Genomic DNA, 23,592 nt, shown 5'->3' on the forward strand with positions numbered 1-23,592 from the left:
GATCCAGTTTTCTGCTATGGTCTGGGAAAGCAACAGAAGACAGCCCAAGTGCTTGGGCCCCTGCAACTGCATGTGAGACCCAGAAGAAGCTCCTGGCTTCCGGCTTTTGATTGGTCCAACTCCAGCCGTTTGGGGAGTGAACCAGTGGATGGAAGACTTCTCTCTGTCTCTCCTTCTCACTGTCTGTAACTCTACCTCTCAAATAAATAAATAAAATCTTAAAAAAAAGACTTGTTTAAGTATAAAAGGACTATTTTCTATATATGAACATTTGTTCGGAGAATGGACAAGCTAAGTATATCTTTGAATAACAAAAGAGATGGCATATACCATTTTTATGGTGGTAAACCTGAAGGAAATGTGTACTTTGCAGAAACTCAGACCACAGTAACAACTGTGGCATGTGAACACAAGTCTTTCTGAATGTTTGATGAGGTACCAGAAGTTACTCATTGCAGTTATTCAGAAATATTTGTCTTTGTTGCCATTGTTAACACAAAGATAATCATGACAGCTTGCAATTACTGTACTGTACAGTCTGACTTATAGAAAATAATTGGATATAAGTGTAAGAATACAGATTGTCAAGCAATATTGTAGTACCTTAATATTGGGAATATATTTGTTGAGCAGCTCACTGAAACTTTTTGTGATTGTTTTTCTTGTTTTTGATCCTGTGAACACTATCATGGAGATGTGCTTCAAGGAAATTAAGAAAGCAGCAGGGAGCAAGATGGAGTGAAAAGAGCATATAGAGGTAAGGGCCTAACTGCTCTACTTATAATTGAGCAAGGAGAGGTTAAATGAACTGAAATGCCAGAAGTAATGGAAAAATGGGAAATGATGCTGATGCAAGAACTATTACAAAAGACTTAGCCATTGACTTGTTAAAGATTGTGATGATCAGGGTAAAAGAGAAGTAAAAAATAGCACCAAAATTTTGATGCACGAAAATAAGACAGTAATACTTTGAATAGAGAGAGTAAGAGCAAGAGGGAAGAGTGAGGCACACACATACACACACAGGGGGAGAGAAAGAGAGAGAGAGAGAGAGAGAGAGAGAGAGAGAACAAAATGGAAAGGTTACTCCTTTTATTCTTCTAAATACAGTTTTCCTTCTACAAGTCTCATTGCTCCTCCTCAGTCTTATATAACCATTTCCTTTTCCTTAGTTTGCCCTCTTAAAAGTGCTTCAGACAATGTCACTAATATCTGGGCAATGCAAGTCAAATAGATACCTTGTCTTGCACAGCAAATGGAAAAGAATTTTAATGATTTATCATCCTCAGTGTTGTTATCAGGATGGAAACAAAAAGACAGAGTTATATGCTCATAGACAAAGTATGAATTGGGAACTAGTTTCAGGATCAGTTGCAATATACTACATAGTTTGAGTTTTTACAGTTTTACTTAATTTTATTAGGATATACACATAAAATCATATGCATAAGTTACGTACAATGTACCCACTGAAATGTATCATTAGGTGAATTTTGACAAAAGCATATTCCACATAACAAATGTAGGATGATTGCAAATCAATAATTTTATTTCTTCTTTATTGATCTGTATTATCCTTTGTTTACCTTTATTTTCTTTGCTTGCTTCAATGTACTGGCTAGGATTTTTAGAACATTGTGAGTATAATGTGTAGACTATGACACCTGGCATTTAATTCCACTTCCTTCCAGTGTGACTTTTTGCACTGAAGTAGTTGAAAAGCTAAACTAAGTCTCCATATTTCCTTACCACCAGTGTTCTATGTTGATTAGATTTCACAAACTAGAGTTATCCACAACATTTGGAAAAATGGTGCTAAACTGGAGGCCCTCTTAGCGCTGCTTTTGTCTGTCTGCTGATGGCACACATCCTTGTACAGAGGGGGTTTCTGCAGTGCTTGGTCTCCATGCAGTGTCAGACTTCCAGTTTCATGAGTATCAGGAGGCAGTTGCAGCAGCAGCAGAATCAGCATCCTGATCTCTGCATTGCATTTATAGTGTTTTCTTTGTTTTAAACATTGCTGATTCCTTACCTGCCCGATAATAGTAGAGGCAGTAATTCCATTAGGAGGCTAGTTTCATGGTCTTCAGGTAGTCATTCCTGGTTCTTAGCTGATAACCTAGTCTCCTGTCTCTTTCAGTGATTTTGTAATGTTCTAATTCTCTGTGTTGGATCTTTTTTCTTTCCTTCTTTATTTTAAAGACTTATTTATTATTATTATTATTATTATTTTTTGCCAGGCAGAGTTAGACAGTGAGAGAGCGACAGAGAGTGAGTCATAGACAGTAAGAGAGAGACAGAGAGAAAGGTCTTCCTTCCATTGGTTCACTCCCCAAAATGGCCACCATGGCTGGTGCTACGCCAATCCGAAGCCAGGAGCCAGGTGCTTCTCCTGGTCTCCCATGCGGGTGCAGGGCCCAAGCACTTGGGCCATCCTCCACTGCCCTCCTGGACCACAGCAGAGAGCTGGAGTGGAAGAGGAGCAACCAGGACTAGTACCTGGCGCCCCAACCGGGACTAGAACCTGGGGTGCCGGCGCTGCAGGCGGAGGATTAGCCTAGTGAGCCGCAGCACCGGCAAGACTTATTTATTTGAAAGGCAGAGTTACACAGAGTTAGAGGCAAAGGCAAAGAGAGAGAGAGGTCTTGGGCCATCTTCCACCACCCTCCCAGACCACAGCAGAGAGCTGGATCAGAAGTGGAGCAGCTGAGATATGAGCCAGCGCCTATATGGGATGCCAGCACTGCAGGTGGCAGCTTTACCTGCTATGCCACAGTGCTGGCCCCAGTCAGATCTTAAAATACTGCAGGAGGTTTTCGTTTAAAATACTTCAGATGATTTGTCTTTGCAGCATTGAACCCAGCCTGAAATACAGGATAAGGATAGATATTCAACAAAGGTGTCCATGGTAGTTAACAATCAGCAGAGGTAGAGATATACTAACAGCTTAGGGACAAGAAACTAAGTTCTTTGGGATACAGATGTGCAACACAGCCTGTGCTGAGGTAAGAAACCTCCATGCTGGACCTCCTAGGCATTTATTTGTTCCCTATGTCTAGGAATAAGTTTGGTCCTAAAGCATACAGCAAGGTTTCTTTTTATCATTCTAGGGTGGGCATTTGGCTTAGTGGTTAAAACACAGGTTGGGATGCCTGCATCATTCATGCAGGAGACTTGAATTGAGTTCCTAGCTCCTGACTTCAGCCCAGCCCACTCTTGGCTGTTGCAGATGACTGGAGAGTGAACCAGTGGACGGGAGATCTCTGTATCTGTCTGTATGTCTATGTATCTGTCTCTTTGCCTCTAAGGGAAGGAGGAAAGGAAGGAAGAAAGGAAAGAAAGAAGGAAGGAAGGGAGGGAGGAAGGGAGGGAGGGAGGGAAGGAGGGAAGGAAGGAAGGAAGGAAGGAAGGAAGGAAGGAAGGAAGGAAGGAAGGAAGGAAGGAAGGAGAGAAGGAGAGAAGGAAGGAAGAAGGGAAGGAAGGGAGGGAGGGAGGGAGGAAGGGAGGGAGGAAGGAAGGGAGGGAGGGAGGGAGGGAAGGAGGGAAGGAGGGAAGGAGGAGGGAGGGAAGGAAAGAGGGAAGAATTGCAGGCATTCACTTACCAGTGTTTAAAAGATTTGAGCTTTTCACTCAAGGTAAAAAGTATCTCAGCAATGGCAATTCGTAGGGTGCAGGGACAGGGAAATAAGCAGTTAAAGTTCAAAATAATAATTTGCAGGTGAATAGAAGGCAAACTGCTCCATAAAGTACATAGTAGATGTATGGTACTCCTAACACTGAGAGGTGAAATAGCTATGGATATGTGTGTATGTATAAAATAGATGTGAGACACATATACACATACAGCTTTAAAAGTGGTTTTCTTTATGTAATATTAAGAACGTTAGTCAGATAAGTCATCTAGCCCATTTGTCATGCAACTGATAAATTCTCTCAATGTTATTTCCTAGTGGTTATCCAGCTCCTACTTGAACAGTAGATTGACAGGGGTACATTAAGTCACAAATCTGGCTATTCCACTTTTCCAATCATCAGAAAGTTATTTATTATTATTATTATTTATTTTTTTGACAGGCAGAGTGGACAGTGAGAGAGAGAGACAGAAAGGTCTTCCTTTGCCGTTGGTTCACCCTCCAATGGCCGCCGCGGCCGGCGCACAGCGGCCGGCGCACCGCGCTGATCCGATGGCAGGAGCCAGGAGCCAGGTGCTTTTCCTGGTCTCCCATGGGGTGTAGGGCCCAAGCACTTGGGCCATCCTCCACTGCACTCCCTGGCCACAGCAGAGGGCTGGCCTGGAAGAGGGGCAACCGGGAAAGAATCCGGCGCCCCGACTGGGACTAGAACCCGGTGTGCCGGCGCCGCTAGGCGGAGGATTAGCCTAGTGAGCCAGGGCGCCGGCCAGAAAGTTATTTTTATGTCGAATCATCTCTCTGTAATGTTTTCTGTCTGAGAGTAAGCATATGGTTTCTTGCTACTTACCTCTGTTTCAAAGTACCTCTGTTAACTATTCCCATTCACAAAATGCTCTAATTTCCTTTTAGGAAATTGCATTTCTTTCATCATGTATGGTTTCCAGAGAAAATCTGTGTGGCTGTCTCTTTCTAAGAAGCAGAGAGCAAGTCCTTCCTTTTTTTGTCCTTATCAAATCAGGTATGCAACCAGGGTTTGGCTGGGGATATACTTCTCTTGAGATCCTTAATCTTGAGAGAATGTGGTGCAAATGAAAGGTCATTCAGCACAGGGGTCATGTGCAAGCTACACCTTCCAGTTATGAGACAGCGGCTGTACCTTCTGCTCTAAATCAACTTGTGTTACCTTGGTTACTGTCTATTTCATAAACCAGTCATTTAATCTTGATTCTAAGTGCCCCAGATAGCCTCCCAATTGTTTAATTGTCTAAGCTTTTGTTGTTCTGGCTTGCTATTCAAATCTTTAACCACAGTTGTCTATATAAATGGGTGGGTAGCTTTTTTCCTGAAGTGCCTAATCTCTGCTTTTCTTATTAGTTGTAATGGGCCAACCTCACTCTGATTCCAATAAATAAATAAATAAATAAGAGTTTTATTGAATGAACACAAAGACGACTCAAGGCACTAAGGACAGGAATTTGAGCTGGTTATGAAAGAACTGGAGCTGGGAAATAGGAAGTAAGGACCTGCGGTTATGCTTTTGATTTCTCAGGGTTACATGTTCTTCATATTTGTCTGTATTATGGCTTCACTGCTGTTTTTACACATACATTCTGGCATCTATTCATGTTGAGTTCCTGTTTAACTATCTTATATTAACTGCAAATGATATTTTAGCTCAATTTACCATTAAAAGATTATAACTCTATGTCTCTTAGCTCAGAATATTGAAAGAAAAATTTGTCCTCTGATAAAGTAGTAGATTTACTGGCATTGGTGTTGTTGTTTACCTGTAGTCAATTCAGCTAGGGGAAAGGGAAGGGCAAGTTAACTTCTTCTGGAGGCCATGGGTGGGGCAGATGAAGATAGAGGGTAAAGTTGGGCAAATTGATGGAAAGGTACAGTAAGCTCCTGATGGGTTAGTGATCTCCACAAGGTCAGCCCACTGGAAAAATTGTAGCCTGGAAATTAGCAGTTATTTTCTTCTAAAAATCACCCAAGATTTCCTACTCATGAATATTTAAAAAATTTTTATGTATTTATTTTAATCTTACTTGGAAAGGTGGGTGGGTGGGTGGGTGGGTGGTAGAATTTTCCAAACTGCTAGTTCCCTTTCCAAATGGTTGCAATAACCAGGCTGGACCAGGTCAAAGTCAGGAGCCTGAATCCAGTCTGGCTTTCCCACATGGGTGTCAAGGGACCCAAGTGCATGAGCCACCTGCTGCCTCTCAGGCACACATTAGCAGGGAGCTGGATTGGAAACAGAGTAGATAGGACTCCAACTAGAAACTCAGATATGAGATGTAGGTGTCACAAACAGCAACTTTGTCACTGTTGAATGCCTGATCTAAGAATAATCTCTCACCAAAGGATGCCTGATTATTTCTAAGTATTGATTTTGAGTCTGCTTACCAGATTTTTCCCATGAGAGGTTGACAGAAACCTATCATTTTTTCTCAGTGGTTCTTTGTCACATTTCAGGGTTTCTTATAGTGATGTCCATGTGCCACTCGCACTGTAAGCTCCTAGGAAGTTTTTAGAATGTAGAGAGATTTCTTATATTCATTCTAGATCTACTAAGTGTTTCTGCAGAGGCCTGAAGGAGTAGGCATCTGCATTTTTAACATATCCTCTAGGTAGGTCTCAAGTACATTAACACTTGGTAACCACTGAGCCAGACTATAAAGTGATTGAGGACAGGAGACTGCTTTGTCTTGTTCAGGATTATATTGGTTATATAGTACCTGAATACAGGACACACTTAATAAATGAATGTGTTAAAGAATCAATAAACAATCTCACATCAACAATATAATTCTGATGATTTGTATTTGTATATATTTGTACAACAGCAGTGTTGAAACTTAACTTAAAATTATCAATTAGATTGTATCTCATGATTATACTATAATGCCAAATTATTTCAAGTAGTTATTCCTATTAGTTATTAAGGATATTTATAAGGGGTCAAAAATATCAACCCATTATTTGGAGACTTATTCGTAGAGCCTTCAGCCCACATTCCAATTCTTCTTTGCCATATGGCATAGATATGTTCTATATTAGTTTTAAGACTTATTTATGTATCTATTTATTATTTTTTATTTATTTTGACAGGTAGAGTTAGACAGTGAGAGAGAGACAGAGACAGAGAGAAAGTCTTTCTTCCATTGGTTCACCCCCCAAATGGCCGCTACGGCCGGCATGCTGCACCGATCCAAAGCCAGGAGGCAGGTGCTTCTCCTGGTCTCCCATGCGGGTGCGGGGCCCAAGCACTTGGGCCATCCTCCACTGCCCTCCTGGGCCATAGCAGAGAGTTGGACTGGAAAAGCAGCAACCGGGACAGAATCTGTGGCCCCAACTGGGACTAGAACCTGGGGTGCCGGCGCCGCAGGTGGAGGATTAGCCAAGTGAACCACAGCACCGGCCAAGACTTATTTATCTGAAAGGCAGAGTGAAGACAGAAAGGGAGAGAGAGAAAGAGAAAGCTCTTCTATCTAGTGGTTCACCCCTCAAATGATTGCTATAGCCAGTTATGTCCAGGCTGAAGTCAGGAGCCAAAAACTTTATCCAGGTCTTCCACATGTATGGCAAGGTCCAATTACTTGGGCCATCATCTGCTGCCTTTCCAGGTGCATTATCAAGGAGCTCAATCAGAAGGAGCAAATGAGACTCAAAACAGTGTTCATAAGAGATGGTTAATATGCTGTTCTACAAGGCTGCTCCCAAGTCCTATATGAGCTTCATGTGAGTCCAATTCCTTCCTTCCTTCCTTCCTTCCTTCCTTCCTTCCTTCCTTCCTTCCTTCCTTCCTTCCTTCCTTCCTTCCTTCCTTCCTTCCTTCCTTCCTTCCTTCCTTCCTTCCTTCCTTCCTTCCTTCCTTCCTTCCTTCCTTCCTTCCTTCCTTCCTTCCTTCCTTCCTTCCTTCCTTCCTTCCTTCCTTCCTTCCTTCCTTCCTTCCTTCCTTCCTTCCTTCCTTCCTTCCTTCCTTCCTTCCTTCCTTCCTTCCTTCCTTCCTTCCTTCCTTCCGACAGGCAGAGTTAGACAGTGAGAAAGAGAGAGACACAGAGAGAAAGTCTTTCTTCCATTGGTTCACCCCCCAAATGGCCGCTACGGCCGGCATGCTGTGCCGATCCGAAGCCAGGAGCCAGGTGCTTCCTCCTGGTCTCCCATGCCGGTGCAGGGCCCAAATACTTGGGCCATCCTCCACTGCCTTCCCGGGCCATAGCAGAGAGCTGTACAGAATCCAGCACCCAAACAGGGACTAGAACCCGAGGTGTTGGCGCCACAGGTGGAGGATTAGCAGGGCCAGCCTGAACATTTTCTCCTTCTGCGAGTCAAAATGTTATGTTATTGGAGAAAAAGAAGCAAGTTCCAGCCCTGTGTAACCCCATCCATTGGATTGTCATTTCCCTCTTCTATCTGTCATTGAACATTATCACCTATGTCAAATTTCCCCCTCCCATGCTTGTTCGCTTTCCCAATGACATTCAAGGATCCTGGTGCTATCCTCTGGAGCCACAGAGATTTAGGTTTAGTGTGTGTGTATGTGTGTGTATATATATATACATATATATATATATGTATTTGGAGACTTATTCGTAGAGCCTTCAGCCCACATTCCAATTCTTCTTTGCCATATGGCGTAGATATGTTCTATATTAGTTTTAAGACTTATTTATGTATCTATATATATATATACACACATACATATATATATATATACACACACACATACATACACACACACACACATATATATATCTTTTTTTAAATGTACCCTTCACTTACAGGAAATATATTCCAAATTCAAAATATATCCAAAAGGCAGACATTTCCTATTTCCTCCACTCTGTCACCTTGATTCAAGCAATTATCAACTCTTGCCTGAATTATTGCAATAACCTCTTTCAAGTTTCTACCCTTGCTACACTAATCCCCGATCCCTACCCGTGCCCCTGCCCCAGCCTATTCTCAGTATAACTGCCAGGACAATGTAGTGAAAATATGTGAGATGGGTGTTGTTCCTCTACCTGAAACCCTCCCAACTCACACAGGTATTGGTTAGTCTTACAATAACCTAAAAAGCCCTATATTCTGTGACACATCAATTTATATTGAAAGAATGAATAAACTTTAAGGATGAGTAATTCTCCTTATTTTCAAATTAATACCCAAATTCCTTAAAAGTTTCTTTGAAACAATGGCCTTCAGACTTCCATTCTGATAATTTTCCTGCATAGGGATTTAAGTTTCTTTAAACTTGTCCTTAAAATGTGCCACCAAAACGTGAACATTGTGCTCCAATTTTTGTATAACCAGCAAATTTTACCCCACACATCTTTCTATTATTGAAGCCTAGGATTGCATTAGCTTTTTAGCAGCCATGTCATACAATTGGATCATACTCTATTTCCAGTAAGCAAAAATTCCCAGATCTTCACCCAGACACTGATGTTAATTCAAATCTATTCATCCTTGCACTTCTGCAGTTGGTATTTTGAAACTCTGGTGTTTTGAAACTTGGGGACTGACCAAAAATCTTCTTCTTTCATAGACTTTGATTCCCTTTTTCAAGGAAATTTGCTTCAATTCTTCTAATTGCTCAGTTTTGCTACCATGGCAACACTGTTAGTTGCTACTATTTTTTTCAGCAATTACTTTTCCCATCACTTTGTCCCCCTCATCTTCCCAATTGGTATATAATGCAGAAGTATTTTTGTTTTGTTTTGTTTTTTTAGCTGAGGTTATTTTGATGGATCATTTAAATATTTGTCCTATTTAGACCAATTACAGGAAGAAAAGTTAAATAGCATTCAGAAGGCAAGGGTACTATCTCATCCACTCTGTGATTTTGGAGAAGTAAGTTAAACTATTTCTTAATTTCATCACCAGTATAAAATGAAAATAGTGAAAATTTGCACTTTTATTAAATAGAATCATTTGAAAATTCAACTACATTGTGGAAATGCAAAAAAGAATATTGATGTAAAATTTTAAAAAAAGGTCCAAGGGCCCTAATTAAAGCTGCAATTAGACTAGCTTCTCTTACCCTGCTACTTCTTTCCTTTAGGTGTAGCTCCACATTACAGAGAACTAGTCCATCACTTCTCAGCCTTTTGGCTAAGATCAAGTGTAGAGAATTAGTCCAAAAGTTAAGATAGCTTGTTTTCATCCCCAATTACCTACATATTTTCTAACATGTCTCACAACTCTGTGAATTTTGAAAAAATTGTTATGCTGGCCCACACTCAAGAATGACACAAATAATAGGGCGGGTGTTCTGGCACAATACATTAAGCTGCCACTTGTTACACATGCATGCCATATCAGAGTGCCTGAGATTCAGTCCTGCTTCCACCTCTGCTTCTGATCCAGCTTCTTGATAATGCACCTGGGAGGCAGCAGATTATAGCTCAAGTACCGAGTCTCTGCCACCCATGTTAGAGACCTAAATGAAGTTCCCAGCATTTAGGGAGTGAACCAGCAGATGGAGCACCTCTCTCTCTCTCTCTGTCTCTCTCTCATTTAGGGAGTCAACCAGCAGATGAAGCATCTCTCTGTCTCTTAATACATATATATTATATATTAATATATAATATATATTATACATATAAATATATTATATATATATATATCCCACCTGCAATCATCCCATCTCCCGCTCCCTCTCCCATTCCATTCTTCATCAAGATTCATTTTCAATTATCTTTATATACAGAAGATCAACTTGGTATATACTAAGTAAAGATTTCAACAGTTTGCACCCACACAGATACACAAAGTATAAAGCACTGTTTGAGTAGTAGTAGTTTTACTGTTAATTTGCACAGTACAAGACATTAAGGACAGAGATCCTACATGGGGAGCAAGTGTACAGTGACTCCCATTGTTGATTTAACAATTGACACACTTATTTATGACGTCAGTAATCACCCCAGGCTCTTGTCATCAGCTGCCAAGGCTATGGAATCCTCTTGAGTTCACAAACTCCGACCTTATTTAGACAAGGCCATAATCAAAGTGGAAGTTCTCTCCTCCCTTCAGAGAAAGGTACCTCCTTCTTTGATGACCTGCTCTTTCCGCTGGGATCTCACTCACAGATATCTTTCATTTAGGTCTTTTTTTTTTTTTTTTTTTTTTTTTTTTTTTTTTTTTATTGCCACAGTACCTTGGCTTTCCATGTCTGAGGAACTCTCATGGGCTTTTTAGCCGGATCCGAAAGCCTTAAGGGCTGATTCAGTTTCATGCATTTGGGGAGTAAATCAATGGCTAGGAGCTCTCTTTCACTCTGTCTCTCAAATAATTTTTTTCTTTAAAGTACCTTTTGCCATTTGATGAACTCAAACCTCTAAAGCAGCCTGGGCCATGATTCTCCTTGCAGGTTGTATATTCCTTAAAATTTATGGTCAATCTGTAGACTCACATATAAGTCTTATTTCTAGGTGATCCTACAGCAGCCTATTCCTAATATATATCTTGTTTGCATATCACCTCAAATACCAAGGTGTGATATGTGGCATCTCTTTACTATTCAACACATGTGCATACCAACCATGTCTAAGACAAAAAGTTAGGAGATGGCAAATCAAGTTTTATAAGATGCAAGTTTTATAAAGTCATAGACCCTTCTCTCAAGGAACACAAAGTCTAGGAAGCAGATATAAGACAAATGTATAAGTAACTAAAATAAAAAGTACAGTAATAATTAATTATAAGAAAGTAGTTGCAGAAAATCTGGGATTTGGAAAGGACCATAACAGTCAAGTAGCTTTACTTCCTCATTTTAGAGATGAAGAAACTGAAAAGATAAAAGGTTAAATGATGAATTCTCATGAGATACAGCATGGTGGGATGAAAACAGTAAATCTCAGGTCAGACAACCTAAGAGTGGTTTTGGATGTCAGCCTTTATTAGGTCCCACGATAGCACCTTCTTGAGCCTTTATTTGTTATCCTTAGAATTGGAGTAATAATAACTCCTGTTAGAATTGGTGTAAAGAGGCTGGCGCCACGGCTCAATAGGCTAATCCTCCACCTGCAGCGCCGGCACACTGGGTTCTAGTCCTGGTCAGAGCGCCAGATTCTGTCCCGGTTGCTCCTCTTCCAGGCCAGCTCTCTGCTGTGGACTGGGAGGGCAGTGGAGGATGGCCCAAGTGCTTGGGCCCTGCACCCACATGGGAGACCAGAAGCACCTGGCTTCTGGCTTCAGATCAGCGCGGTGCGCCGGCCGCAGCGGCCACTGAGGGGTGAACCAACGGAAAAGGAAGACCTTTCTCTCTGTCTCTCTGTCTCACTGTCCACTCTGCCTGTCCAAAAAACAAACAAACAAACAAACAAATTGGTGGAAAGATCAAATGAGAAACTGAAAAGCTTTTATAGACTAAGAGGCAACAAGAAAATCTAAAATATCACTACAATTAATTAATTGAAGAATTGGGAATAGAACCCAAACCTCCTTTGAGAGCCTTGTCCATCATACATTAATGCAAAATGTCCTCCATGACTTTTAGTATATGATTGAGGCAATTCACTCACTTACATAATTAGAGTAGAATATAATTATTGGGGCCGGAGCTGTAGTGCAGCGGGTTAACACCCTGGCCTGAAGTGCCAACATCCCATATGGGTGCCAGTTCAAGACCCGGCTGCTCCACTTCCCATCCAGCTCCTTGCTGTGGCCTGGGAGGGCAGTATAAGATGGCCCAAGTCCTTGGGCCCCTGCACCCATGGGGGAGACCTGGAGGAAGCTCCTGGCTTCGGAATGGTGCAGCTCTGGCCGTTGTAGCCAATTGGGGAGTGAACGAGCAGATGGAAGACCTCTCTCTCTCTCTGCCTCTCCTCTCTCTCTGTGTAACTCTGACTTTCAAATTAAAAAAAAAAAAAGAATATAAATTCAATCATGGCATATGTACATTGTTTATTGAATCCCACAATTTTTCTTCACCTGTTTGAGTTATATATAGAAAAATAAGACAGATGCTCTTGCTACAAAACTTTCTTGGCTGATTCTCACAGTAACACAGGATAAGAAGTTTGTCTAACTTTACTTAATACCATGTTATATTTTCAGCCTGTTTACTCTGACTTGTTCCTTAGAAGAGTATTAGTGTTGAATAGAAGTTGAGCAATTAACAAGAAAAGCAAACATCAGGAACTTTATAGATCAAACTAGGGAACATATCCTTGAGGCAAGTTAAGAGAAATTAACTGATAACATCAATATAATATTGTGTTACTTCTTTAATCTGCTAAAAAGGTAAGTGATATAATCAGTTTTATATTTCTGAGTATTCTTTTCAGTTGCTGCATGTAGCAACAAAGCCAAAAAAAAACAAAACAAACAAACAAACAAAAAAAAACCAGGTTAACTGAAAAAGCTTTTGTCTTCTTCCTCACCCTAAAACAGACTCCTTCCTCTTTACGGTGGGCGAGAAAAGAGGGAACTAAGTTTATTTTTACACATATTACTGACTGTCTTAAGAAATATACTTAAAAGTTAGTATGGTATAATGGAAAGACTGCAGAATTTGGACTCAGAGGTCCTGGCTTTCAACTTCCCATTTGACCATTGTGAGACTTGAACCAAGAAACCTTTTTGGCATTCTTTTTCTTCATCTGTAAAAGACGAAGACTGAAAAAGCTACCTGTTGGACTGTCAGAGGAATTGAAGAGTTCCTCTCAACAATTAAAGGCAGCTGGAAAGATGCATACTATGTTGGGAAGATAAAATAAAAATAAAATCACTTGTTTTTTAACTGAGGCACATGAAAATATGGCTAGGAAATTTAGGTAGATTTTGAAAAGGTATATTTACAAAATATATGCTATATTGCTCTATATACTTGTGATGGTGAGGCCACAAATTATGGTCTGAACTTCTTAGCTGCCATCTCAAAAGAAGGAACATAGCAAGTCACCAAAATCACACTGTGCATCTGTTAACACAACCTAAATTTAATAGAATAATTTATTTGAGCAAGAAAAAAAGATTCAAGAATCAAGAAGCTCCCAGATCAAAAAACGGTCATAGGTTCTGCTCTGGCAGAGTGATTAGGCAGGCCTTACAAGTTGAACATGGATGGAAAGAAATAAACTCACGGGCAACACATAAGTGTTTGCATAATTTGGGTATGGTCTAATAGGAGGTCTCTAGTTATATAACCACTGGGCTGGTTAGCTGTTTGTGAATGGGTGAGGTGAGTCTTTTTTAAAGTACTTACAAGAAATGCTTCCAAGCTTTACTTTGCTTATTATGAACTCTGGGTACAGGGACAACCTCATGCTAATGCCTCCTTCCTATTTAACAAATATCCAAGGTTAAAGACAAAAGAGTAGTCTTGTGATTTCTCAAAAGGTTGAATTCAGAATCATCATATGATCTGGAATTTCACTCCAAAAAACAAAACTAAAAGAACTGAAAATAAATGTTCAGATACTTGTACATCAGCATTCATGGTAGTATTACTCATATAACCAAACATGGAAATAACCAAAATATCCATTTATGGGTAAATGGATGAAGAAAATGTGGCATATCCATCCAATGAACTGTCATATATTGATAAAAATAAAAAGGACTGATGCATGTTACAACATGGATGAACTTTTAATTTATTCTAAATGAAAGGTCACATAAGGTTTAATTCCACTTATGACATATCCAGAAAAGTTAAACTCAAAGAGATAAGAGGTAGTTTAGTGGTTACTAGGGGTTGGGGAAAGAAGAAAGCAAGAAGTGACTACTTAAAGAGCATGGCATTGCCTTTGGGGTGATAAAATTATTTTGGGTCTAGGTTGAGGTGATGGTTGCACAACATTGTGAATGTGATAAATGTCACTATTTGTACATTTTAAAATGATTAATTTGGGGGCTGGCACAATAGTACAGTGGGTTAAGCTGCTGCCTGCAACACTGGCAACATATAAGGGCACCAGTTTGAGTTCTGGCAGCTCCACTCCCAATCCAGCTCCCAGCTAATGTGCCTGGGAAAGCAGCAGAAGATGGCCCAAGTACTTGGGCTCATGGGACTTATCAGAGTCCCATATGAAGTTTCTAGCTCTTGACTTCTGCCCGGCACAACCCTGGCCATTGTGGCCCTCTGGGGAGTGGAGTGAATCAGCAGATATAAGATCTCTCTGCTTACTGTTTTCTCTCTATATATAACTCTGCCTTTCGAATAAACAAATACATATTTTTTAAAAATGGTAAATTTTATGCTATGTGAATTTCACATTAGAAAAAATAAAGCAAAAACAAAGTGTCGTCATACAAAGATACAGCTACATTCTTTAAGGAAATGAACATGGGGCCGGTGTCGTGGCACAGTAGGTAAATTCTCCGCCTGCAGTGCCAGCATCCCATATAGGCGCTGGTTCTAGTCCTGGCTGCTCCTCTTCCAACCCAGCTCTCTGCTATGGCCTGGGAAAGCAGTACAAGATGGCCCAAGTCCTTGGGCCCCTGTACCCATGTGGGACCTGGCTCCTGGCTTTGGATCTGTGCAGTTCTGGCCGTTGCAACCATTTGGAGTGACCAATAGATGGAAGACCTTTCTCTCTGACTCTCCCTCTCACTGTCTGTAACTCTACCTTTCAAATAAATAAATAAAATCTAAAAAAAAAAAAAAAATGAACTCTTAGCAGTATCTTTGTTTGAACATATCCACTGGGTTTCATAACGTTCTATAGAAAGTTCTTCAATAGAAACTGATGTTGTAACTATAAAGTGCGATATAGTGGAAGGTACTTTACTGGAAACTGGAGAAGTGGATGGGGGAATAATTTGTTAGTAATGTGGTCTAAGCTGCACTGTTCTTTGATGCACAGGTTTATGGCAAAAATAAAATTAGGAAGAGATGAACTGCCTATTTTTCTGGAAGCTATCATAAACGATGTTCTTAGTCAAATATTTTGAAGCTATGGAGGACAGAGTTTGAGATTGTACTTCATGTCATATCTGAGTGCGGTTAAGAATACAGCCTACTGCTTGAAAATCTGGCCAACTTGCAAGCAAGAGTAAAGATCCATTAGCAAATGAGGACAATGTCAGAAGTGAGCAGTAGCAGTGGTAAACATTCTTCTAAGAAAGTGTTGTGTCATGTCTGTTCAAGTACTGGAAAAATGGGGTATTATAATCCCAGAGTTCTCTGTAATAAATCATGCCCTCGGTATCTTCAGAGGAAAGGTTTCTAGAGAAGAAAGTTCTCTTATAGAGTTGTAAATCCATTGTAGTAGTCATGGTTATCAATATCTGGTGATAATTCTTAACATGTAAACAACATATTTGAACAGCATTCTCACATAGTGTTCAATCATTATTCTCAAAAAGTATTTATTGAATATTAATTATTTTCCAAGTAGGGTAAGTAATACTACTAACATTTTTAAAAAGAACAAACTGGGGGTTGGTGCTGTGGCACAGTGGGTGAATCTTCTGCTTGTGAGCACTGGCATCCCATATGGGTGCCAGTTCGAGTCCCAGCTGTTCCACTTCCGATCCAGCTCTCTGTTGTGGCCTGGGAAAGTATTAGAGGATGGCCCAAGCACTTGAGCTCCTGCACCCACATGGAGACCCAGAAGAAGTTCCTGGCTTCAGATTGGCCCAGCTCTGGCCGTTGCGGCCATTTGGGGAGTGAACCAGTGGATGGAAGACCTTTCTCTCACTCTCACTGTATATAACTTTACCTGTCAAATGAATACATAAAAATCTAAAAAAAAAAAAAAAAAAAAAAGAAGAAGAAGAAGAAGAAGAAAGAAACCAAACTGAAAGGCTTGCCTTGTGGCATAGCATGTAAAGCCACCACCTGTGATGCTGGCATCCCATATGGGAGCCAGTTTGAGTCCTGGCTACTCTACCTCAGATCCAGTTCCCTGCTCACCTGCTCATGCACTGGGAAAGCAGTGGAGGATGGTCCAGCCCTGGCTGTCAAGGCTGCAAACCAGTGGATACAAGATATCTCTGTGTCTCTCCCTCTCTGTAACTCTGCCTTTAAAATAAATAAATAAATCTGAGATTCTGGAAGGCTAAGTCACAGAATTTGGAGACTTGGAGATCTTTGGTTCTTCATTCCAAACCTAATTGTCCCTGAAATGACAAAGGATCATGATGACTAAAATCCTGATCTTCATTAATTCTTTTTTAAAAAGAAAATAAAAGATTTATTTATTTATTTGAGAGGCAGAGCTATAGACAGAGAGATGGAGAGATAGAAAGTAGTCTTCCATCTACTGGTTCACTCCCTAAATGGCTGCAATGGCTAGAGCTGGGCAGATCTGAAGCCAGGAACCAGGAGCTTCTTCTGGGTCTCCCATATGAGTGGCAAGGGCCCAAGCACTTGGGCCATCTTCCACTGCTTTCCCAGGCCATTAGCGGGGAGTTGCATTGGATGTGAGGCAGCCCATATGGAATGCCAGTGCCACAGGCAGATACTTAACTCATTATGCCACAACATTGGCCCCTTCTTCACCAACTCTTAAATTTGATTACTTAATGCCTCAGACAAAGTTTGGCTTATCTGTTTCTGTTTGTGTAGTGATATTTTCTTTAACTGCTGTTACAAACAGTTCTCAGGATCCATGTCACCACAACAGAAGCACAGAATGCTTTGCTCTACATTACTAACATTGACTGGGCGCACACTATGTGTTAGGTATGGTTGTAAGCATTACACAGACATAATCTCACTGAATGCTTAAAATAGCCTTCTCAGGAAAGTTCATCGCCCCTCTTTTGTGTATATAGAAAAGAAAGGCTCAGAAAGATCAAATAGCTCTCCCAAAGTCTTAAAAAGAAATATAAATGGCCCAACAATCCTTATAGGTGGACATTTAAAGGTTCAGGAAAATCAGAAGCTGAACCAATAGATCTTTATGATTCCTACCTGAAGAGCAGGTAGGGTGTGAAAAAAAATGTTGGACTAAGAACAAGAGGCAGGGCTGGGTCTATATCCAATTTTGTTTAACTGTTATGTTCACAGCTTAACTGTTCTGCTATACTGAGACACAGGTCCAAGAAGTTTCTAATAATTTGATTCCCTACTCAGATAATTATGCTAATAAATTTTGGGCCATCATCATCATAGCCATTATAATTTATTGTGCCAAGCACTTATAAGTGTATAACAGTCATAGATTCAGGAACAAATATAAATCTTAAAGTCTCACTGAGAAAGGACAAGGAAGTGCCCCTCCACCTAACATTTTTTTTTAGACATCAAAAGCTTTTTTGCTTTGCTATTGGATTCAGGATGTTGACAAGGTAGTGTATGTGCTTTGGATTAATAAACTTCCCTGAACAACTGCATATAAGGTAAAATAACTCACTGACAAAATTGTTGTAGTGTGTCAGATATTGTTGCTAGATGCTGTCATGTAGCTGACAGGTTTAAGTACTCAGTAAGTGTACATTATGCCAAGATTTGAGGAAATGAGAAAAGATCATTATCAATTTCACCTCTCTGGGATTCATTTCCTATTTTTTAAATGACAGTGTTGGATTTCCAGGTTTTAGCAGTCTTAGGTGTTTTGAATTTGTGTAGTCTTCTCCATTTCACCTGGCACTAGTTCCATGTCAAAATATTCGTCATATCATAGCTCCATAATTAATTCTTAAATGTTTAATGAGCTCCTACTAGTGTGGTGAATGATGGAAGGTCTGTTTGTGGAGCTTACAGTGCAAAGGATAAAATAATTTTCAACTGAACAAATATTTATTAATAATAAGTAAAAATTAACCATTAGCTGGAAAAGTGCTAAAAGGAAATAAAGATGTGTGATTTCTTTCTTCATAAAACGAAGCAGATGATATACTTTCATTTCCAAAAATGACCTAATGAAGTCATCCAATTTTTTAAAATGAAAAAAAAAAATTGACTTACCACCAATTGATGAACGGATAGCTATCATCGTGATTGCTCCATTTCGGGTCTTCTAGGCATAGGGCTGAGAGGTTTCCCAAAGACAGCAGCAAGAGAAAATCACTTTTGGGGGTTTCTTCTGGTAAGTCAAAACGAAAGACAAACTGAAAAGAGAGAACCTGGAGTCAGGAAAATTGCCAACCTGGTATGGCTATCACAATTTCATTCCCTGCAGGCTCCCTAGGCAGGAGGAAATTTGAATGGAAAACCAACCAACTAGCCAACCAACCACTAATAATACCATGAACTTCAGAGCAGATTTCTTTTCGTTTATTACTGCCCAGTGCCTGGAACGTGGGAAGAAGAGTTCAAGGTGTAGTTGAGTGAGAGACAGCTCCCGGGTATGGCACCAGGAAGGGCAGGGCGGAGAACGCCGCGGGCTGGCGGCAGGCGCTGCCCCTGCGAGGTGAGGGTGTACAAACACTTTCGGCCGCGGGAGCCGCGCGCCGCTCAGGTAGCGTAGCCCTTTCCCGCTCAGGTGAGCTCCTCCCGCGCCTCCCATTGGCTGAGACGCCCATGGCGCTGGGAGGGCGACGCAGCCCGGTCTAGTTCAGGGTCTAGGGCGGCGCGTCACTTCCGGTAGCGCGGAGCTTGTAAAACACCCTGGAGAGAAAATGGCGGCAGCGGCGGCGGCGGCGGCTTCAGCGCCTCAGCAGCTCTCGGATGAGGAGCTTTTTTCTCAGCTCCGCCGTTACGGCCTGTCTCCCGGCCCTGTGACGGAGAGCACTCGCCCCGTCTACCTCAAGAAGCTGAAGAAGCTTCGAGAGGAAGAGCAGCAGCAGTACCGGTCGGGGGGCCGCGGCACCAAGACGCGGAACAGTAATAACAATAACACGGCAGCCGCCACGGTCGCCGCCGCGGCACCGGCGGCGGCGGCGGCGGCCATGGGGATGGGGGTCCGGCCGGTCTCGGGCGACCTTTCCTACTTCAGGACCCCTGGGGGTCTGGGCCGAATCTCAGCCTCAGGCCCGGAGAGCCCCTCAGGAGGGCCCGGGGGCGCGTTGGCCGCCCCCGCGGTTGGCAGCAAAGTGCTGCTGGGCTTCAGCTCGGACGAGTCGGACGTGGAGGCCAGCCCCCGGGACCAGGCCGGCGGCGGGAGGAAAGACCGGGCTGCGCTCCAGTACCGCGGGCTCAAAGCGCCTCCGGCGCCCCTGGCCGCCAGCGAGGTGACTAACAGCAACTCGGCCGAGCGCAGGAAGCCCCACGCGTGGTGGGGGGCCCGAAGGGCGGCGGGGCCCGAGCTGCAGATCCCGTCGGGGAAAGATGGGGCGGCGGAGGATGAAGAAGAGGAGAGAGACGACGGGGAGGAGAGGGACCCGGAGGCCGAGGAGCCGCTGTGGGCGAGCCGCACCGTGAATGGCAGCCGGCTTCTCCCCTACAGCTGCAGGGAAAACTATTCGGACTCGGAGGAGGAGGACGACGACGACGTGGCCTCCGCCAGACAGGTATCGAAGGACGACTCCCTTTCCCGGCATCGGCCCAGACGGAGCCACAGCAAGGCGCTCTCTCCGCTGACTGCTAAAGCTGCCGGCAGCCGGCTGGAGACTTCAGTCCCGGGAGGGGGAGGACTCGCGATGAATGACAGGGCGGCGGCTGCCGGGAGTCTAGACAGGAGCCGAAACCTCGAAGAGGCGGCGGCGGCGGAGCCGGGAGGAGGGTGTGATCTAGTGGACTCCAGCCCCGTTCCTAGATTCCGCGGGAACGCCAAGAAGCTGGCCCCTCTCCTGACCCCGCCACTTACGGACATGGACCCAACATTGGATTCGTCGTCAACTGGCTCCCTCCTTAAAAGCAACAATCATATCGGCAGCGGGGCCTTCGGAGTGGACTCTCCCAAGATTTATTCCAATAGCTTTCCTCCCAGTCCGGCGGGGGCCGCCACTAGTTCGCTCAGGATCAACCACGCCAATCACACGGGCTCCAATCACACCTACCTGAAAAACACATACAACAAGCCGAAGCTTTCCGAACCCGAAGAGGAACTTCTCCAGCAGTTTAAACGGGAAGAGGTGTCCCCAACGGGGAGTTTCAGTGCTCACTACTTGTCGATGTTTCTCCTAACTGCTGCCTGCTTATTTTTCCTAGTGTTGGGACTGACTTACCTAGGGATGAGAGGGACAGGAGTATCAGAGGATGGAGGACTCAACAGTAAGTATTAAACCCTGTAGACAACAAAAGGAATGTTGCTGGTAGCCTGCTTTAGCTGTCCTTAGCATTTGACATGAGGTGACTTTCAGCTGTAAGATCATGATTTAACAGCACAATGCAACCGAGGGAGCGCATGTGTCATCTTTCTGTAAGAAAACAGTATTACCGTGATCAAAATGATATCTTGTGTTTGGTAGTTTAAGCTTTTTGCATGATGTATTGTGAAATTCAAAATAACTTCTAAGAAAATGTTATGAGCCTATCAGTAAAATGCATTTGTGCATGAGAATTTTCTTTTAGCTTTAAGTAACTGTGCCTATACCAGCAACTCAACAAAATATTAGTATTGTTAAGGGGAATGACTAATGCAGTGGTTTTTCAAATTAAGCTGTGATTCTAAAGGCAATGTAGTATGTCTTGAAATTTAGGCTAAATAGTAATATTAAGTATTTGTGAAGATAGAGTGAACCAATATGAAAAAGCAGTAAGGCACACCTCTTAACTGATTTCCCTGGCCCAAAGCAACCCCTCCACCCCTTGAAAAAAACAATGGTAGGGCAGTGCAGAAGCTTGTTGTCAGGTGTTTGCTGGATTAGTTTCTAGGCCCTGCTGCTTACTTGGTCAGTGATGGGCAGGTGTGTTCATTCATTCATTAAGCCAGCAAAATCTGTGCTGAGCATACAGCAGTGATAAGTCAAAGTACCCCTGCCCCCAAACACAAAAAGAAGGTGACTATAGAACATTTTGTGTTCTGTGAAGGAAATAAGGAAGGAATAGTTGGTGTGCTCTGATTTAGGTTGGATGGTCAGAGCAGGTAGTGCTTGAGGTGAGACCTGAAGCAGGAGATGGCCTTGTTGAGAAAGATGAGAAAAGGCCTTGAGTTGCGCAAGAGGCTTCCTGTAGGTTAGAGTTGTTCAGGACTCTTGAGCAAGAGGAGGAGCTTTCTTTTCATAATCTATAAAGTAATGTTAATACTGATTTGGAGGAAGCTTGTAAAGTTCAAAAAAGAGAATGTACGTGCATAATGGAATGCTACATGTGTATTTTCTCAGTGTCAGGTTCCTCTCTTTATTTCCCATGACAACTTAAAAACCAAGCACGACTTAACTCTTTTTACCCAATGTGAACTCACTGTAACATGATTTGTATTTATAAAATTGGGTTACTGTGTTAGTTGTATTACAAAATAGAATGAAAGATGCAGTTAGCAGACGTAAAAGAGTAGGAGTCAAAATAGTCTAACTTTTGATTTAGCACCAATTCAAAGATAGTCAAGTAATAGATTATTACTTTATAGTTTAATTACAGGGATCAGAAGAGAAGTGAACTGTTTATTTTAATTGGTTCTCTGGGAGTAAGAGTGATGTAGTATGTCTTGCCTCACATTTTTGGGAGAAAGAAATATGGGCACACTGAAAGTTACATTTGTAAAGTTTACGTAAATTAAATGGCATTACCTTTCAGCAGTACCTGTCTGCATCTATGTGTTTCTCTAACTAGACAGCTATATGAGCTGGTCATTTTCTGAAAGCTGAACATGTCACACATATTGCCTGATTTAATCTTACCAACAACTCATGGAAGCAGATGGTGTTATTTTATGGCTGAGGATGATGAGACATATAAAAGAAATGTACCCACAGTTGAATAGTTAGTGGTAGGAGTAAAATTTGCTTTCAGAATTTTTCCCAACTATAAGGCATAATTTCTTAGTACTAGTTTGGCTTGTTTTTGTAGAGCTATTATTAAGAAAATAATTGAATATTTGGTAGGATTTCATACATAATTACTAATGAGCACACTTTTCCTTTAAGGTGACTCTCACATCTATTCTCGTCACTGTTCAGGTGAATGATTAATGTTATCTTATGTACTAAAACTTCAAATAGTATAGGATTGGGATGCTAGAGTTTTGGAACCCTCTTTACATCCATCCATATAGGACGAAGGAAATTTGTATTTTAGTAAATGGTGAACGTGAGGTGGCCTGGGGGATGGAAAAAATGGTATTAAGAGGTGGAGGATCTAGGTCCTTTGACTTGCCTGAATGACTTTGATCAAGCTCCTTAACCTCTGAGTCTTACTCCTATATGCTGAATGGAATATAACAATCTATGTTGTCTGTGGACTTGTTGAAAGAGTCAAATGAAGTAGTTTGTTAAACAAACATAGGGTGGCATTATTCAGAGCTTTGGATCAAATTTGTTATATTCCTGGTAAACTAAAGTGTGTATGTAAACGAATAGTTAAGTCATTTCTGAAAGTGATATTTAGTGCATTTCTAACCTATTTAATGTTTAATTTTCATTAAATCCATTAAGTGCATATTGTAGAAATTGATACAGAAATTTGAATCAAAGCATATAGAATCTTTAAATGTATGATATACTTGGTATATTGAAAACCCTGGTGAAAAGAAATTCCTTCTAGTTCAGCTAGTCACATAGCTAACGGATTTCAAGAGTGAATAATTTTTACTCCCTGTATTTATGCATTCTGAATCCTTTGTCATATTACGATCCTTAACCATAGGGTTCACTGGTCAAATAATGTGCTTAAGAAACAGTTTTACTTTAAGTAATAATTTCATCAGAAGATTGTAGGCTATATGCGACAGTAAGCTTTTATGAGTTAAATTATGTATAACATATAATAGTCTTAAGTAGTTCTTAATCACTTGGTCTTTGAAAGCTTTTTGTTAGTACCCTGTTTTATTAAATTATTGAGTGTCTGCTTCCTTATCTTTAAAATTAAGAGGTTTGATTAGATGATCTCTAAGCTCTTTCCAGCTCCAAGGTTTAAGATTTTTAACTTTGAGTTTCCCTACCAAAACAATTCAAGCATCAGCCTGCATTTAAGTTACTCTCTTGTCCCACAGGTGATTGGATCATGACAACCCAC

At 41.6% G+C, this 23,592-nt stretch overlaps 2 protein-coding genes across 6 annotated transcripts in view; one reads left to right on the plus strand and one right to left on the minus strand.

The window, feature by feature from the left end:
* Nucleotides 1-19,118, minus strand: part of WIF1 (Wnt inhibitory factor 1) — a 150,389-nt gene extending 131,271 nt beyond the window's left edge. The window contains exons 1-2 of one of the 3 annotated variants that reach the window (XM_008256742.5): nucleotides 18,785-19,075; nucleotides 18,505-18,647 (exon numbers count right to left, since the gene is read on the minus strand). Coding sequence is in view for 2 of the 3 variants with exons in the window: in XM_089308619.1 (XP_089164745.1) it covers nucleotides 18,505-18,647; nucleotides 18,773-19,045 (416 nt within the window). In the remaining variant the exon portion in view is untranslated. Of the gene's footprint in view, nucleotides 1-18,504; nucleotides 18,648-18,772 lie in introns of all 3 variants that reach the window. The other 2 variants (XM_089308619.1, XM_089308620.1) reach the window with 2 other exon arrangements.
* LEMD3 (LEM domain containing 3) overlaps nucleotides 19,104-23,592 on the plus strand; it is a 74,926-nt gene continuing 70,437 nt past the window's right edge. The window contains exons 1-2 of one of the 3 annotated variants that reach the window (XM_089308618.1): nucleotides 19,104-20,691; nucleotides 22,506-22,561. In XM_089308618.1, the coding sequence (XP_089164744.1) occupies nucleotides 19,158-20,691; nucleotides 22,506-22,546 (1,575 nt within the window). In that variant the 5' untranslated portion in view covers nucleotides 19,104-19,157 and the 3' untranslated portion in view covers nucleotides 22,547-22,561. Of the gene's footprint in view, nucleotides 20,692-22,505; nucleotides 22,562-23,592 lie in introns of those variants that run through there. The other 2 variants (XR_016216839.1, XM_002711242.6) reach the window with 2 other exon arrangements.

This window comes from Oryctolagus cuniculus, chromosome 11 (genome assembly GCF_051225735.1).
Source record: "Oryctolagus cuniculus isolate XC-2025 breed Fujian yellow rabbit chromosome 11, ASM5122573v1, whole genome shotgun sequence".
Lineage (NCBI taxonomy): Eukaryota > Metazoa > Chordata > Mammalia > Lagomorpha > Leporidae > Oryctolagus > Oryctolagus cuniculus.